Source organism: Rousettus aegyptiacus, unplaced genomic scaffold (assembly GCF_014176215.1).
Source record: "Rousettus aegyptiacus isolate mRouAeg1 unplaced genomic scaffold, mRouAeg1.p scaffold_m13_p_7, whole genome shotgun sequence".
In the NCBI taxonomy this organism is placed as follows: Eukaryota; Metazoa; Chordata; class Mammalia; order Chiroptera; family Pteropodidae; genus Rousettus; species Rousettus aegyptiacus.
In genome coordinates, this window is record NW_023416310.1 from 92,057,779 (window position 1) to 92,073,029 (window position 15,251).

The 15,251-nt window shown below is 39.5% G+C and overlaps 1 protein-coding gene across 2 annotated transcripts in view; it reads right to left on the bottom strand.

Moving 5' to 3' along the window:
* The window catches only part of STK32A (serine/threonine kinase 32A), a 90,018-nt gene that overhangs the window by 14,746 nt on the left and 60,021 nt on the right, over positions 1-15,251 (bottom strand). For both annotated transcript variants that reach the window (XM_036225225.1, XM_036225224.1), the window contains 2 exons: positions 13,945-14,034; positions 2,301-2,398 (listed from right to left, as the gene is read on the bottom strand). In XM_036225225.1, the coding sequence (XP_036081118.1) occupies positions 2,301-2,398; positions 13,945-14,034 (188 nt within the window). The remainder of the gene's footprint in view (positions 1-2,300; positions 2,399-13,944; positions 14,035-15,251) is intronic.

Sequence of the window (15,251 nt, forward strand, 5' to 3'; positions counted from 1 at the left end):
ATAAATTTTATCAAAAAAAAAGTAGATTTAGGTGTTTTGATATAGAAAGTTCTACATTTTATCTTAAGTGAAAAAAATTTTCAACAGAAAGATAAAGCATAATGCTGTTTTTGCAGAAACAATAGTAATAAGGCATAAACGTGTATGTGAAAAATAGATTATCCTAATAAGAACAGAAAAGCAAACTATGAATTCTAGAAGGTGGGATCAGAAGGTCAAAGGAGGGTTTAATTTTTTAGTGGGAATTTTCTTTGCCTTAGAGGATACGGATGATATTACCTTCATTTTTTTTTTTTTTTGCTTCCCTATATTTTCTAATAATTTTAAATTCAGAATCTTCATAAAGCAGATAAAGTACATAAATATTTGGAATAGATATAGATCAATTTAGCTAGCGATCAGAGAAAGTCTCTTCAGATAAGTGCTGTGTTGTCATGGGCTATGAGAATAAATAGGATTCAGATATAAAAAGACCTGGAGGAAAGTCTTCCCCACAGAGAAATTTGGGATAGTCTAGTACCATGTCCTTCTCCAGAAACGATCAACATACATTGGATCTAAGGCTCTGAAAAGTCTGGAATTAAGATACATCCTTAACTTTAAGCAAACGGAGCCTAGCAATTCCCAAACTTATTTGCAGAGTGATTTGTTAAGAAGACCAGGGTTTAGCTTCAGAAACATCTCTGTAGGCAAAGGAATAAGAAGTAAAAAAAAGCCCAAGATGCTTTGAGAGGGGAGGAAGTCTAAAGTGAGTTCATAAGAGTCAGAGTCATGCAAATGGAGGCAAATCGGAAAAGTTAACCTGGTTCTAAAGGGCAAAGAACGCCAAGGTATTTAAAGATTGTGTTTGTAAAAGGTGTGTGTGAGTGTGTGAGTGTGAGCGAGGTGGGGGGGAGAGAGGAGGAGGGGAAGGGGGAGGGAGGCAGGCAGGTAGGCAAGCATTGAGAGCAACAGCATCTTTTTTTTTACATAAAAGTTCAAGACATGGAAACAACCTAAGTATCTGTTAACAGATAACAGATGAATGGATAAAGATGATACACACACACACACACACATACATATACAGATAAATTTTTATATATATTCATGTTTGTTTATATATATAAATATAAATGTTTTATTTACATATAAATTTGTATATATATGCTATATGTACACTGTATATCTATATATATATAGGTATACAGCATAATGATATATACGTTATGCTGCTTGTGACATGGATGTGTCCTGAAAGAGAAAGACAAATACTGTATGGTATCACTTACATGTGGAATCTAAAAAAAAAAAAAAAAGAACAAAAGTCAAACCTCTAGAAACAGAAGAGAAGATGTTGCCAGGGGCCGGGGGTGGAGAAAACAGGGAGAGGTTGGTAAAAGGGTACAAACTTTCAGCTATAACATGAATGAGGTCTGAGGATCTAATGTGACTAAAGTTGATAACACTGTATTGTATAACTGGAATTTGCTAAGATAATAGAACTTAAATACACACACACACGTAAAATCCAGCAACCTAATAGTAACTTCTCTTCACTTTTCTAAAGCAAAAAAAAAAAAAAGGCTGACAAGGAAACTACCATAGAGGTAAAATAGTGTGAGTGGGAGAAAAAAATATTTCCTCAGCAAAATTCTACTTAGGTATTTTCTTAAAGAAATGTTTCTTTTTCTCGGAAGCTAAGCAGGGTCGGGCCTGGTTAGTACTTGGATGGGAGACCACCTATGAAGACCAGGTGCTGTAGGCGTAAAAAATAAAATAAAAAATAAGGATTGTAAACTGACAAGGTCTTTGCAATCTGTGAGGTCAACCAAGGGTTGCCTCGCCTATTAAAAAACAAAAATGTTTCTTTTCAAAGGACACTAATTTGCCACTGAACCCAGAACTCGGGAGCCACATGACAGGCGGGTATCCCACAAGACAGGGCGTGAATTGTGTTGGGGAAGTCTGTCAGCATCAGAGTCCTATACTGTGACTACAAATGCTTTACTTACAAACAAATACATTTGCACAAGATATTTAGTGAGGCATATTGACTTCCTCTCTCTGAGACTTTATATAATCTCCACATCAGTCATTTAATTTTATCTGCATAATTTCATGTGAACTCGCATGCTTGGTTCCATATGTAGGAGAGTGAATGAATGTGCAGAAATCCCAAGGTTTTTATCAGCACCACATGGCATAGTAGCTTGTAGCTTTCACCTCTCAAACCGCTTGATTTTTAGCAAAAAAAAAAAATTCATTCTAAAACTGCACCTTGCTGGAAGAGTAACCAAAGAAATGCAATTCTACGGTACCCGGCCTCTCAGCAGCTCGTACGCTGTCACCCCCAGGGACCACCAGTCAACGGCGAAGGAATAGCCTGCTTCTCTTCTGGAGTTGAACATCTCAGGTGCTGCAAACACAGAAAAGTTAGGTCCGTTTTACTCCCTGAGACCTTAACAAGTCTATTTTTCCAACACGATCCTCCAAAGGCAAAATACCAGGGTAAAGGGTACAAACACTTTTATAGATGCTTGTCATTCATTAATAGATTGCTCACAGCAGGCAAAAATTTCTTATTTTCTAATTTCTCTCCAGAGGCTCATTCATCAACCCACATTACAGGCATGCACAGGCCTTAGGGGATACATTATTTTCTTATTTAGAACATGCATCTATGAAAAGTTAGATACCATCAGGTCTCAAATGTGTGGCTGACTCTGAAATCAAGAAGGCTGAGAAGATGTTATTTGTTGTTTTGATTTGACAGGTTTGTGCTAAAGGACTGAAATTTCTATTACGGTGGGAAACAATGCTCAGAATTTGATGCTACAGACATTGGATTGGCTCTCCCCTGCAGCCATCCCGAAGAGGCAGGGCAACATTTGCAGCCTGCTAAGGGGGGGTGGAGGGGTAGAGAAGAGGGAGTGGGCACTCTAAGATTTAAAATGTTTTACAGCTGCGGGGCACTTACACTTTGTAACAGTTGTTTGAATGGACTCCAGTGCTAGGCAGAGCTATAGTCAATTTTACCACCTGTGGAAACTCCCCGTTATGCAATTTCTAAGCACTTTGACACAAAGTGAACCTTTTATAATCTACATACTCCTCCAAGAATTTCCCTAACTCCTGAGGAGTGGAGTAGGGAGAATGAAGCATGAAGCAAAAGCAAGTATCTTATCTGCTTGTGTCCAGTATTGAACCTGGCATTTAGACTTACTGGAAACATTTATTGAATGAATGATTGATGCTGAATCAATGAATCAAGCTGTGGTTGCAACCATTAGCTCTGGGACTGTGCCATCTGAGTTCAAAACTTGCCTTCATCATTTATTGTGACCTTGAACAAGTCGATGGCCGAGTTTGAGAACCCTCACCAGTAAAATCAGAATAATAAAGCAGCAGTCTTTATCGAGGTGACAAATTAAGTGAGATAGTACATGCTAAAATCTCAGCACAGTGCCTGGCACCTAGAAAGTGCTCAGAAAATAAAGCATTCTTCTAGAGAGGTAAATATCCTCAATGGGAGTTTTAGCCCAAAGCTACACATAGTTGACACACAAGGCCCTGGTAGTAAGGTGCTGGCTCTGGACAAAGGAAATTGGTGCGATGTGGGGCCTGCTCACACAGGCTTGCCCTGCGCGGTGCACTCAAGTTCTAAGTAAAATCCTGTGGACAGCATCCAATTGGAGACAATGCCCAGGACTGACCGTGACTGTAGGAGCCAGCTGTAGAAGGACTAAGCAGACCTCATTCCCTAGTGGAGTCACCTTTTATGCATCGCTGTGTCCTCTCTGTAAGCCACAGCTCCCCATGCAATTTAGGAGAGAATGGCCCTACCCCCTGGTACCTCGCAGACTGGATGGAACGGGCCATCGTTCTGCTTTCCCTTCTCAGTATCTCACAGCAAGTCATCTGAGATTGTCTCCCAGGTGACAGAATCTCACTTAGAGAACTCTGAGGGATAAACAGACCATTGTGCTAACGAAACACCTAACGGAATAAGCATAGAAGCTGTGAATTCTGTCCCCTTGGATTGTTCTTGGAGTCTATGAATATCCTTTTGCTTTCTTTTCTACATATTCTGATTTCCAGCATGAAGACATTTGAATATAAATTCATTCTTTCGACAAACATTCATGGTGTGCTAGGTAGGCACTGAGGAATTTTGGTAGAACATTAATAAAAAACATGCAAAGCCACAACAGACGGGTAATTCTTTGAGCCTTCAAAGAGCTGAAAAACGAGAGCAGGGAAATAATCGAGGACTTTCGTCAACGCTTTAGGGGGGTCCCCAGCTCCCGAGAGGGTACAAATAGAGGTGAGAAGGACTCAGCTTCCTTCAAAAAACCATTGGGCAATTTGTTTTGTTTTTAAAGTATTTCTATATCTAATTTCAGAGTAGAAAACAAAACATAAAAACAATTTAACAAGTAGCTAAAAGCAAATAAATGGCCAAGTGCTATGATGCAGGTCACAGAATAGGATCTCGACCCCACCACTGTCTTGTCCTGTTCACGACTCTGGAAGTAACGATTATCTTGAATTTATGTTAATAATTTTGTTCCGTTTCTACATAGATTTACTACCCACATATACACTTCTAAGCAATACTTTAGTTTTCCCTGTATGTTATATATGTGTACATATATATGTATATATAACATGCATGTGCATATAATGTATGTGTGTGTATATATATAAATCTCATATGTTAAATCCTACTTGTTTCTTTGGTGTCTTGCTTTTCTTGCTCAGGAATCTGTGTATCAGATTTATCCTAATTGCCACACGTAGTTTCAGTTTGTTCACATTCAATGCTATGTGAATATACTGTAATTTACCTGCCTATCCAATCGTTGGGCTATTTGGCTTGTTCTCAGTTTGGGAGTATCATGACAATGTTCTCATGAATATTTCTGCACATGTAAGACTCACTCTAAGTCCACACATCTTTAGGGTATATTCTTGGGAGGGGAACTGCTGGGGATGGAATGTGTATCTTCATATACAACAGATTACACCAAACTATTTACCGAAGTGTTTGTACCAATTAACAATATGACTAGTGATGTGTAAGACTTCCTTTCACTCACCTTCTTACCCACGCTTGATATTAACTCATCTTTTGATTTTTACCAGTCTAGTGTGTAATAGTCTTTCATTGTTGTTTAAATCATCACTCCCCCTGATTACTAACAAGCTTAGCCACATTTTAATGTGTTTATTAGCTATTTGGATTTCCATCATTTGGTTTTCAGATTTTAAAACAACTGGAGAGTAGATTCTGGTCAGGATGTAAAAAAAAAAAGGCTTTAAAGCTAATCTATCATTTTAATGTAATTAGAAATAATAGAATTTATAAGAATAATTATAAATTTGATTTACAAAAAATGTATGAATAATGAAGATTTTCTGAAAAAGCATAAAGAGAGACTTGCATCCCATGTAGTAAACTGTACTATAAAGGCACAAAAATTAGGATTTGAAAGTCACCGGATATAGATGCTAGTACATAAAGATACATAGTTTGTGATGAACACGTTTCAAATCAGTATAAAAAGGACCTTATATAATACATGGTTTTATTTAATAATCCAACAAAAAATAAAGTCGGATGGATCCTTAAAGCATATCTAGTCAATATATAGCCAGATTAAGTAAAAATTAAACTATAACAATAATAAAAGTAAAAGGTAACTATTTCTAAAATCTGGAGGTAGGAAGGTCTTGCTAAGAACAGTATCAAAGATAGAAACTACAAAGTAAAAAGACTAATGACTGAATGATGTTAGAAAATATTTATGCTAAAAATGCCATCAGAACAACAGCAACTAAAAAGTAAGAAATCATATTTGTAATACACTAGAATTTAATATTCTCAATATATAAAGGGCAAGAATTCTTTTTAAAAAATTAATTACAGTTGACGTTCAATATTGTATTAGCCTAGGTGGACAGCATAGTGGTTAGACATTTTTATAACTTACAGAATGATTTCCCCGGTAAGTCTTGTACCCACCTGACACCATACATAGTTATTACAATATTACTATATTCCCTAAGCTGTACTTTACATCTCCATAACTATTTCATAACTGCCCATTTTTACTTCTTAATCCCTTCCCTTTTTTCACCCAGTGTCCTAACCCCCTCCCATCTGGCAACTATCGGTCTGTTCTCTGCACTATGAGTTTATGTCTGTCTTGCTTGTTCATTTGTTTTGTTTTTTAGATTCCACATATTAGTAAAATTGTGTGGCATTTGTCTGTCTTCATCTGACTTATTTCACTTAGCATAATACCCTCTACATCCATCCATGTTGTTGCAAATGGTAAGACTTCATTCTTTTTTATGGCTCAGTAATATTCCATTGCATATATGTACCACTTCTTAATCCATTCATCTTTTGATTGGACCATTTAATCCATTTACATTTAAAATAGTTACTGAAAGGTTATCGCCATTTTGTTGTTTTCTGATTGTTTCTGTAGTTCTCCGTTCCTTATTTTCTTGCTCTCGTATGTTGTTGACTTGCTGTAGTGTCGTGTTTGGATTTCTTTCTCTTTAGTTCTTGTGTATCTCTTGAATATTTTTGGTTTGTACTTACCATGTGCTTCGTATATACCAAGTTGTTATAGCTGTCTATTTTAAATTGATAGTCACTTAAGTTCAAATACATTCTATAATTACTACCATTTTTACTCACCCCCTCCATGTTTATGTTTTTGTCATTATTTTTTGCTTCTTGTGTTTATGTTTTTTAATTTCCTGTTTTAATTATACACGGTCATCCTACTTGTGGCTTTTAACCTTTGTGCTAGCTTTAGTGTTGGTTTACCCACTGCTTTATTATATGTTTGCCTTCGTCAGTGAGAATTTTTTTCTTTGTGATATTAACTTATTCATATTTTTAATCTTTTTTTTTTTCGCTTAAGTTCCTTTAACATTTCTTGTATTTCTGGTTTGGTGGTAATGAACTCCTTCACCTTTTTCTCATCTGGGAAGCTCTTCATCTCTCCTTTAATTCTAAACAACAGACTTGCTGGGTAATCTTGGTTGTACTTCCTTGTTTTTCATCACGTTAAATATTTCATGTCAATCTGGCCTGCAAAGTTTCTATTGAGAAATCAGCCAATAATCTTATGAAAACTCCCTTGTAGGTAACTAACTGCTTTTTTCTTGCTGCTTCTAAGATTTTTGTCTTTAACCTTTGGCATCTCAATTATGATGTGTCTTGGTCAGGACGTCTTTGGGTTCATCTTGTTTGAGACTCTCTGTGGTTCTTGGGCTTGTATGTCTATTTTGCCAGGTTACAGAAATTTTCAGGCAGTATTTCTTCAAATTGGTTTCCAATTCCTTGCTCTCTTCTTCTTCAGGTTCCCCTATAATGTGAATGCTGTTATGCTTGATGTTGTCCCAGAGGTCCCTTAAACTGTCCTCATTTTTTAAAATTCTTTTTTCTCTTTGCTGTTGCGGTTAGATGTTTTCCTTGTTTTCCAAACTGCCGATTCAGTCCTCGGCTTCCCCTAATCTGCTGTTCATTCCTACATTGCTAATTTAGTCTTCATTTCCATTATTATATTAATTTCTGATTTATTTTCTATCTCCTTTTTAATGTTTCCTTTTATCTCTGTTAGAGTTTTCCCTGAGATCATCTGTTCCTCCCGTGAGTTCATTGAGCACCCTTATAAACAGTGTTTTGAATGCTGCCTCTGGAAGATTGCTTGCCTCCATTTCGTTCTTTCTCTGGAGTTTTGTCCTTTCATTTGGGATATGTTTATCTCCTCATTTTGGCTACCTCCTGTGTTTGTTTCTATGTATTAGGTAGATCTGCTACATCTCCCAGTCTTACTAGAAGGGTTTTATGTAGTAGGTGTCCTGTGGAGCCCAGGGGTGCAGTCTCCCTGTTCACCTGAGTCAGCTGCTCTCAGTGTGAGTTGTGTGTGCTCTTCTATTGTAGTTGAGCCTTAGTTGCTGTTGGCACATCAGTGGGTGGGATTGACCCCTCGGGCTGGCTTTGAGGACTCGCTATGACTTCAGTGGACAAGCTATTGTGTAGGGGCTGATCCCATGTTGCAGGATTCGTTTCAGTGGGGCTCTGGTGCCTGTCCAGTCTGCCCTTTGGGTATGTCATTTGTGGAGATAGTTAGGTGATGCTCTGGTGTGGTCTGAAGCTGGCCAGCTGATGTGTTGGTTCTGGGGCCTCTTGGGAAGGGCTCCAATGAAGGTCAAGGTCAGCTGCTGCCTGTATCCAGCCCGCGGCTACCCGGTAGGAGGTACAAAATGATTTTCAGTTGGCAACTGCCTGTGCTGGGCTTGGAGGCACCTCGGATTGGTTTTGCTGTCAACCATAGCCAGCTACCAGTAGTGCCGGCCTTGGGGTCATTGGCAAGAGGTACAGATCACGCCAACGTCAGCCACTGCTTGTTTGGGGTTTGTGGACCTTTGAGAAATTTTGAGAAAGTCTGCATCACAGGTTAAGGCTGGCCCTTTGAGTGGGTTAGCTACTGAAAGAGATTCTGACCAGGTATATGAATTCGGTGGAGCGGGTTTCAGAGAATCACCAGGCTGGGGCCAGAGCTGTGTTAACTGGACTAATGGAGACTTTGACATGGTGCCTGCCTGCGCCTCCTGGGCTCTGTGGGGGAGGGCTCAACAAAGGAACAAAATAACGAAGAAAGCCACCCTTTCAGCCCTTGCCCTGAAGCCAAACAATTCAGTTCTTCCCCATATGGCCCTGGTGCCTTTCGAGCTGCCGTCCCTTTGCTTAGGGTGAGTGTTTGTGAGGGAGTGAGTCTGCACGGGCCCTTTAAGATGACACCTGAGTTTCCAACAGGTCACCATCTCACTCAGACTGAGTCCCTGCTGGTTTTCACAGCCAGCTGTTGTGGGGACTCCTCTTCCAGGCACTAGTGCCTTGGGCTGGTGAACTGGGTGTGGGGCTGGGACCCCTGGCTCTTTAGTGGGGACCTCTGTAGCTGAAACACCCTGCCTGCTTCTTAACCGCCACACGTGGGTGTGCAAACAGCTCCGTTCACATCTCCATTCCTCCTGCCAGTCTCCATGTGACTTCTTCTTTATATCATTACTTATGGGATTTCTGTCCACCTAGACTTCAGGTGGTTTTCAAGGGTGGTGGTTCTATAATTTATAATTTTGATGCAGTCATGAGGGGAAGTGAGCACAATGTTTACCTACTCTGCCATCTTGACCTGAAGTAGAATTCTTTATATAATCATTGAGACACAATAGAATAGAATAAAAGCATTAGCACCCTAATAGAAAATGGGCAAAGGACAAGAACAAGAATTTACAAAAGAAGTCAAAGAAATCTAATTTTAATATCATATGAGGTACCATTTTCACTTACCTTTTCAAGAAGATTAGGATAGTGATAATACAGTCCTGGTGAGGATGCAAGGAAGTGCATAGCCTCAGATGCTTCCAGAGCAAATGAGTAGAAATCAATGTGAGCCTTCATAAGGGAAATGTATTCATATACCCTTTGACAAGGAATTATTTGGGAATTTATCACAAGGAAGTAATTAAGTTGCAGGACATATTTCTGCTACCAGGATTTTTATCACAAGTTTATATCGCAGAATGAGAAACAACCTAATGTTCAACCGTAAAGAATTGGTCAGATAAATTTTCATCCAGCCCTCTGTTATGTAGCATGTGACAATTAAAAACTATAGTTACATATTTGGGCATGAACAAAATAAGTGGTGTTAGTTTTCAAGACCCGGGGTCTGGAGTCAGAGAAGCCAGTTTCAGTTTTGGCTGAGGTGTGTTTGTGGACTGGAGACAGGTAGCTCAGCAGAGTGTTAAGAGTTAGGGCTCTGACATCAGAGCCTGAAGCCCATATCCATAGCTTCCCCTTGGGCAGAGCTTAATTTCTCAGTCTATACATCTCAAGTGGGAATAACGATAGTCCTTGCCTCATAGAATTGTATGTAGTTTAAAGGGCATAATACATGCTCTTATGACAGTGTCTGGCACATAGGATGAGCTCAGTAACATTATATCTTCATCACCCTCTGTGTTTGAGGCAAGATATGTTTTTAGACTTGGGTTTAACTTTGTGCTCTATCAGTCACTTGCTGTATGATTATGATTATGTCACTTTCCCTCTAGTGATTTTTTTAAAAAAAAATCTGTGAAATCAGGATAATTCTAAAAACCCATGTCATAGAATCACTTTGAGAATTTAATAATATAATACATTTTAAGAACTTAAAGTGCTTGGGATATAATAAACTCTATGATACCCATTATTGTTGTGATTACATTAAAAAATAAATGTAAGTTACAAAAAATTCAGTATGACCCAACTTTAAAACAAAAAAATGTTGTGTGTCTGTATGTGTAGATAAAATGTTCTGCAAGGAAATCATAAATACCTGTAAGTAGAGGGATTTATTTAATTTCTCCTTTGCTTATCTGCATGTTATTTTTGTAACTTACATTTATTTTTTAATGTAATCACAATAATAATGGGTATCATATAGAGTTTATTATACCCCAAGCACTTTAAGTTCTTAAAATTTATTATATTATTAAATTCTCGAAGTGATTCTATGACATAGATTTTTAGAATTATCCTGATTTCATAGATTTTTTTTTTTAAAAATCATTTCCTACAGTGAATTTGTTTTTAATTTGGAGAAGAATGTTTTAATTGGTTAATCTCCAAGTGATCTAGCTTCTGTTCATTCACAAAGACCTCCGCGGAGAGAGAAAGAAGTGATGGGGAGGAGCATGGAAGTAGACCGTGAATGGAAGGAGGTTAAGAACCGACAGGCTGCTCCTCTTCTCATTTCCAGGGCCAAGAATCTCCTTCATAATATGCTCAGCATCTCATATTAATGGATGTTGTATAGCCCTGTAAACTTCACTCAGTATTGCATCCCAATGTTCTTTCTAGATTTTTTTTTTCTTTCTGGTTAATTGCTAATTAGTATCTTACAGGAGAGCTATCAAATGAGTGCTGGCGAATGTCTGTTAGGTAGATTTTGACAAATTATTGGGAACATAATTTTTAGAAAGAGAAAGCAGCCTTTCACGCATGATAACTCTTAGAAAGACTCCCAGCCAAAAATCAACGCCAAGGGTAACTTCTGGATAAAGAGATAAACAATGACAGACATATTCACTTTTTAATGAAACAAGAAACCCTGCTAATGGTTTGGCCTACCTAAATTGGCTTACAATCATTTAAGAACCACAAATGACATTTAAAAAAAATTCTCTCTCTCCCTTTCAGGGAAAAGCTTGATTTTCTAAAGTCAGAGCTTGATTTAAATCTCGGCTTTTTCAATTACTAGTCATGTGATCTTAGGCAAATTACTTAGCTTCTTATTCTCCTCATTGTTAAATGCTGATAATTATAGTCTGCTTTACAGGGTTGTCGAGAAACAAATAAATGAGTAAATGAATGTAAAACATCTAACGCATTGGTCCACAAAAGGCTTTCAATAAATGTTAGTAATTGTTAATTATAAGGGCGAAGACGGAGAGGCACAGAGAAACTTGACCAGGTTCCAATTTTCAAGCTCTGGATGTTGTGAAAGGACTAGAAATACCAATTCTGAGGTGAATTAAATCATACGGATATTGTATTTAAAATTACCGGGGAGAGAAAAGAAAGGTGCCTCCCTTTACTCCTCTCACCATGGAAACCAGGCCTAGACAACCCAGATGCACATTTTCTGATTTGGCTTTCAGAAAATAGCCCTTAATATGGAAACCCAGGAAACCTGCGGAATTAACCCATCAGACCAGCAGGCGCGGATAGTCTTTTTCATCATTCGAGGACTGTCGGTTGTAGGCAGAAAATAGACTGAATTATATGCGTCCATTATTTTAGTAGTGACAAGGGTTTGTTCCCCCGCCAGTTGATAACTGGAAGCTGGGAAATTTGCAGCCGTTTGAGCGTCATGAAAAATACGGCTCATTTTTGCCATGGAGGAGTTCTTTATCGTGGAAGGTGAGGTGGCCCCGCGTGTAGGGGTTCTTTTCTCTCCTTAGTTACACGGGGAAGAGAATGAAATAGTAAAAGAAAGTGGTCTTGCCCTTGCCCTTGATTTCAAGTTTAGATATTTTGCCTGTGAATGACTATAACCATATCTAGCCAGTGCAATTCATTCCGCTCCCAACTTGATCCCACCAGTTTAACCAGCAGCATCATCTGCTTTAATCATCATAATGAACTCAAGTGGAAGCATGTCATGTTAATTCTCTCCTCTGCGGACAGCCGTGCAGTTCCTAGCCATCCTTGTTTGCTGAGTATGGGCTCGCTTGATGATAGCTCAGACTGTTGCCTAATAAATTTTAATCCCTTTTGCTTATTAAAACATTTAGTTTAGATACTCTAAAATTCAGGCCTGTGAACTTTAAAACATATCACATATCTGATTCAAAGCTCCTCAGCATCGCTAGCTTGGATTCAGCCACATTGGTAGGGGAATAGACAACAGTCTGGTTCTCACACACCTCCTCTCTTTTCTGAGAAAGTAGCACTCGTTTTAGAACACGGGAAGAGGAGTAGTGGAGGCACAGGGATCCTAATATGAATGCCCAGCCTGCCGCCGCCCCTGCCACAGGGCAATCCGTCTTAGTTGCTTCTAAGAGCTGACAGGGCTCATGGTCAGCTGCAGAGTTTCTCAACCCTGACTGCGCAGCAGAATTACTAAAAGCGTTCACACCACTCTGTGCTTTGGTGTCACTTCTGGAGATTGTCACATAGTTTGGCTCTGGCGGGACTAGTGGTGTCTCCAATAAGCCATGGTGACAGAGCCTCCAGGCTGTATCCCCTGGGCACTGGAGCTGGACCACATCCTCTGGCTAATCTTCCTCCCACCCACTCCCCACATACCACAGTCTGTCTCTCTCCTACTAGAGTAGTTCCCAGCAAGACTTGACTCCAAACTCATTTACACACCAGGGCCAGTGCAGCTCTGTTAACTCAGGGACCAGTGTCTAAACAGACATCAAGCAGAAATGACACCAGGCATCTCATCTCCCACTCACGCACAGACTTTACAGATAATTCTCTTGAGATTCGACTCACCTATCTTAGGAGTAGAAGGACGAGGGAAGGAAGAAGTCCCTTTTCCTGAATAGTGTATGACCACAAAGGGCAACAGATCTCCCTTTTTACATCTGGGGGTGCACAAGTCTAGGGCTATTTATGCCAGAATGATGTCTGTACAGAGATGGCCGCCTCTAACAACAGAACGTAGGATTTGTATAAATCTGTTAACAATTAATTATGAGACCTAGTTGACTACACTCTGGGTAAATTTTAAATCTTTAGGCAAAACCCAGTTCCTCATCTTTAAAAAAGAAGAGAACTCATGGGATGGTTGTAATAAAACAGAAATTAAAATTGTAACTGGAAGGTACTTTGTGAACTTTATAGTCCTCTGCATGTAATGCAGTATCATGTCAATAATGGCTATAATAATACCGCGTTGCTAATCACCATCCTACTTATTACTGCGTCTTCTCTATTTGGCTCTTTTTTGTTTTGTTTTTTTAAATCTCACTAGAGAGTAAGCTCTATGGGCTGGAGACCTTGTCTGTTTTGCTCACTACAAAGTCACCCACATCTGATTCAGTGCTAAGCACACAAAGGCCATTAGTCGATATGTTTTAAAATACTTTGTTAAGAAGTGGGTAGAAGCTGTCCCAAATAACTCAAAAAATAGTGTTTTCAAAATGTAATCTGTTTCCCCCCTGAGCAAGATCAGATGGGGCGTTTGCGAAATCGAGAACTGAAGCTCACCTCAGACCCGTGAAATCAGAGGCTCCCCAGGTAAAGTCAGAAGGGGCACTTGTCATTTCTTGCTGCAAGTCCCTACAGATGAGTGGACCCTTAATAAATGGCATCTACAGGAATGAAAAACAAAAGCCTCACTCTTAAGTCACGACAGCCGTTCCCAAAGCCCATACCCATGTAAGGCTTGGTGCCAGCCATGGTGGTGATCCGCCTCTCCTTGGGCAGCATCGCGGCGATGTTGAAGTCTGTGATGTGCACATGCCCTGGCGGGAGAGAAGGACCACAGAGAGCATTACGTCCATTCAGTCCAGTGGCACAACCACGCTTCCCACTGGAAGCATCTGGAGCTTCGTCTGTAAATTTCTGCATGCATTTGGGTTGCTGGCAGTGAAAGCTGTTATTCTGTCCTGAAGACCGACCAGTATGGTCAATCAGGAACCCTCCAGCAGCCAGAACATGATATGCAAAGATGAGTCTCTGTAAATCTGTAGTTCAACCTCAGGAAGTTTTAACTTTGGGGAAGAAGAGGCAATTTTTGTCCGCAACATTTTTAAGTTGGTATATAACCTGTACGTATCGAGAGGGAGGCAGCCAAGCGCTATTTGAAATGTCCAATTTCCAAGGATTTCTTAGGGGATCTTTTTTTTTTTTTTTCCTAAGAGACAAACACTGTCACTACAAAGCAGACGTGAATGCAGACACAGCAGGTCCCCGAATAATGTTGTTTCATTGAATGTGGTTTGGTTATAATGTTGACGAAAAAAATGGATTCCCAGCTGGGTGCCCTGTGGGTGTGGATTTTACACCTCTCCCCATGTCTGCAGGGGTTTCCTCCCACATCCCCGAGATGTGCACACGAGTTGAACTGGTGCGTCTACGTTGTCCCACTCTCAGTCAACGTGGGCCGTGGGGTGGAAGGGTGCCTTGTCCCACCCTGCACCCCGAGCTGCTGGGGCAGGCTCCAGCCAACACACCCCTGAACTGAAATAAATCGGTTAGGAAATCATTCTTACTTATTTTTATTAATCTTTCTTAAATGTACATATAGCTCACATTTATTTCAATGTTTTATATTAGGAATATATTGGATCATCATTTAGAAGCGTGGTAATGTTTTATGATCGGAAATATGCTGTAGGAATTTAACTCTTGTTGTTATATACATTAACCTACAGTAAAATTGGTTTTATTATATGTTGCCGTGCTTAAAGTTGTGGTTTTCAGGAAACTACCATTGATGTTAAGTGAGGACTTACTCTATTTCTTTGCTAAGAGTCCTTTTCTCCTCCTCTTTTTTCTGAAATCTCATTAGCAGATTTTGTCTGATAGTTCAGGTTGCCCCTTATCGATCCCCAGCACAATATCTCATCAAGGGAAAGCGGGGGGAAAACATCAAGTTTTATTTATAAGGAAGTTGTATAAAGAGTCCTAGCCTGGGAGCCAGCGTCCTGCCCCGAACTCTGCCCCTAATACATTGCAG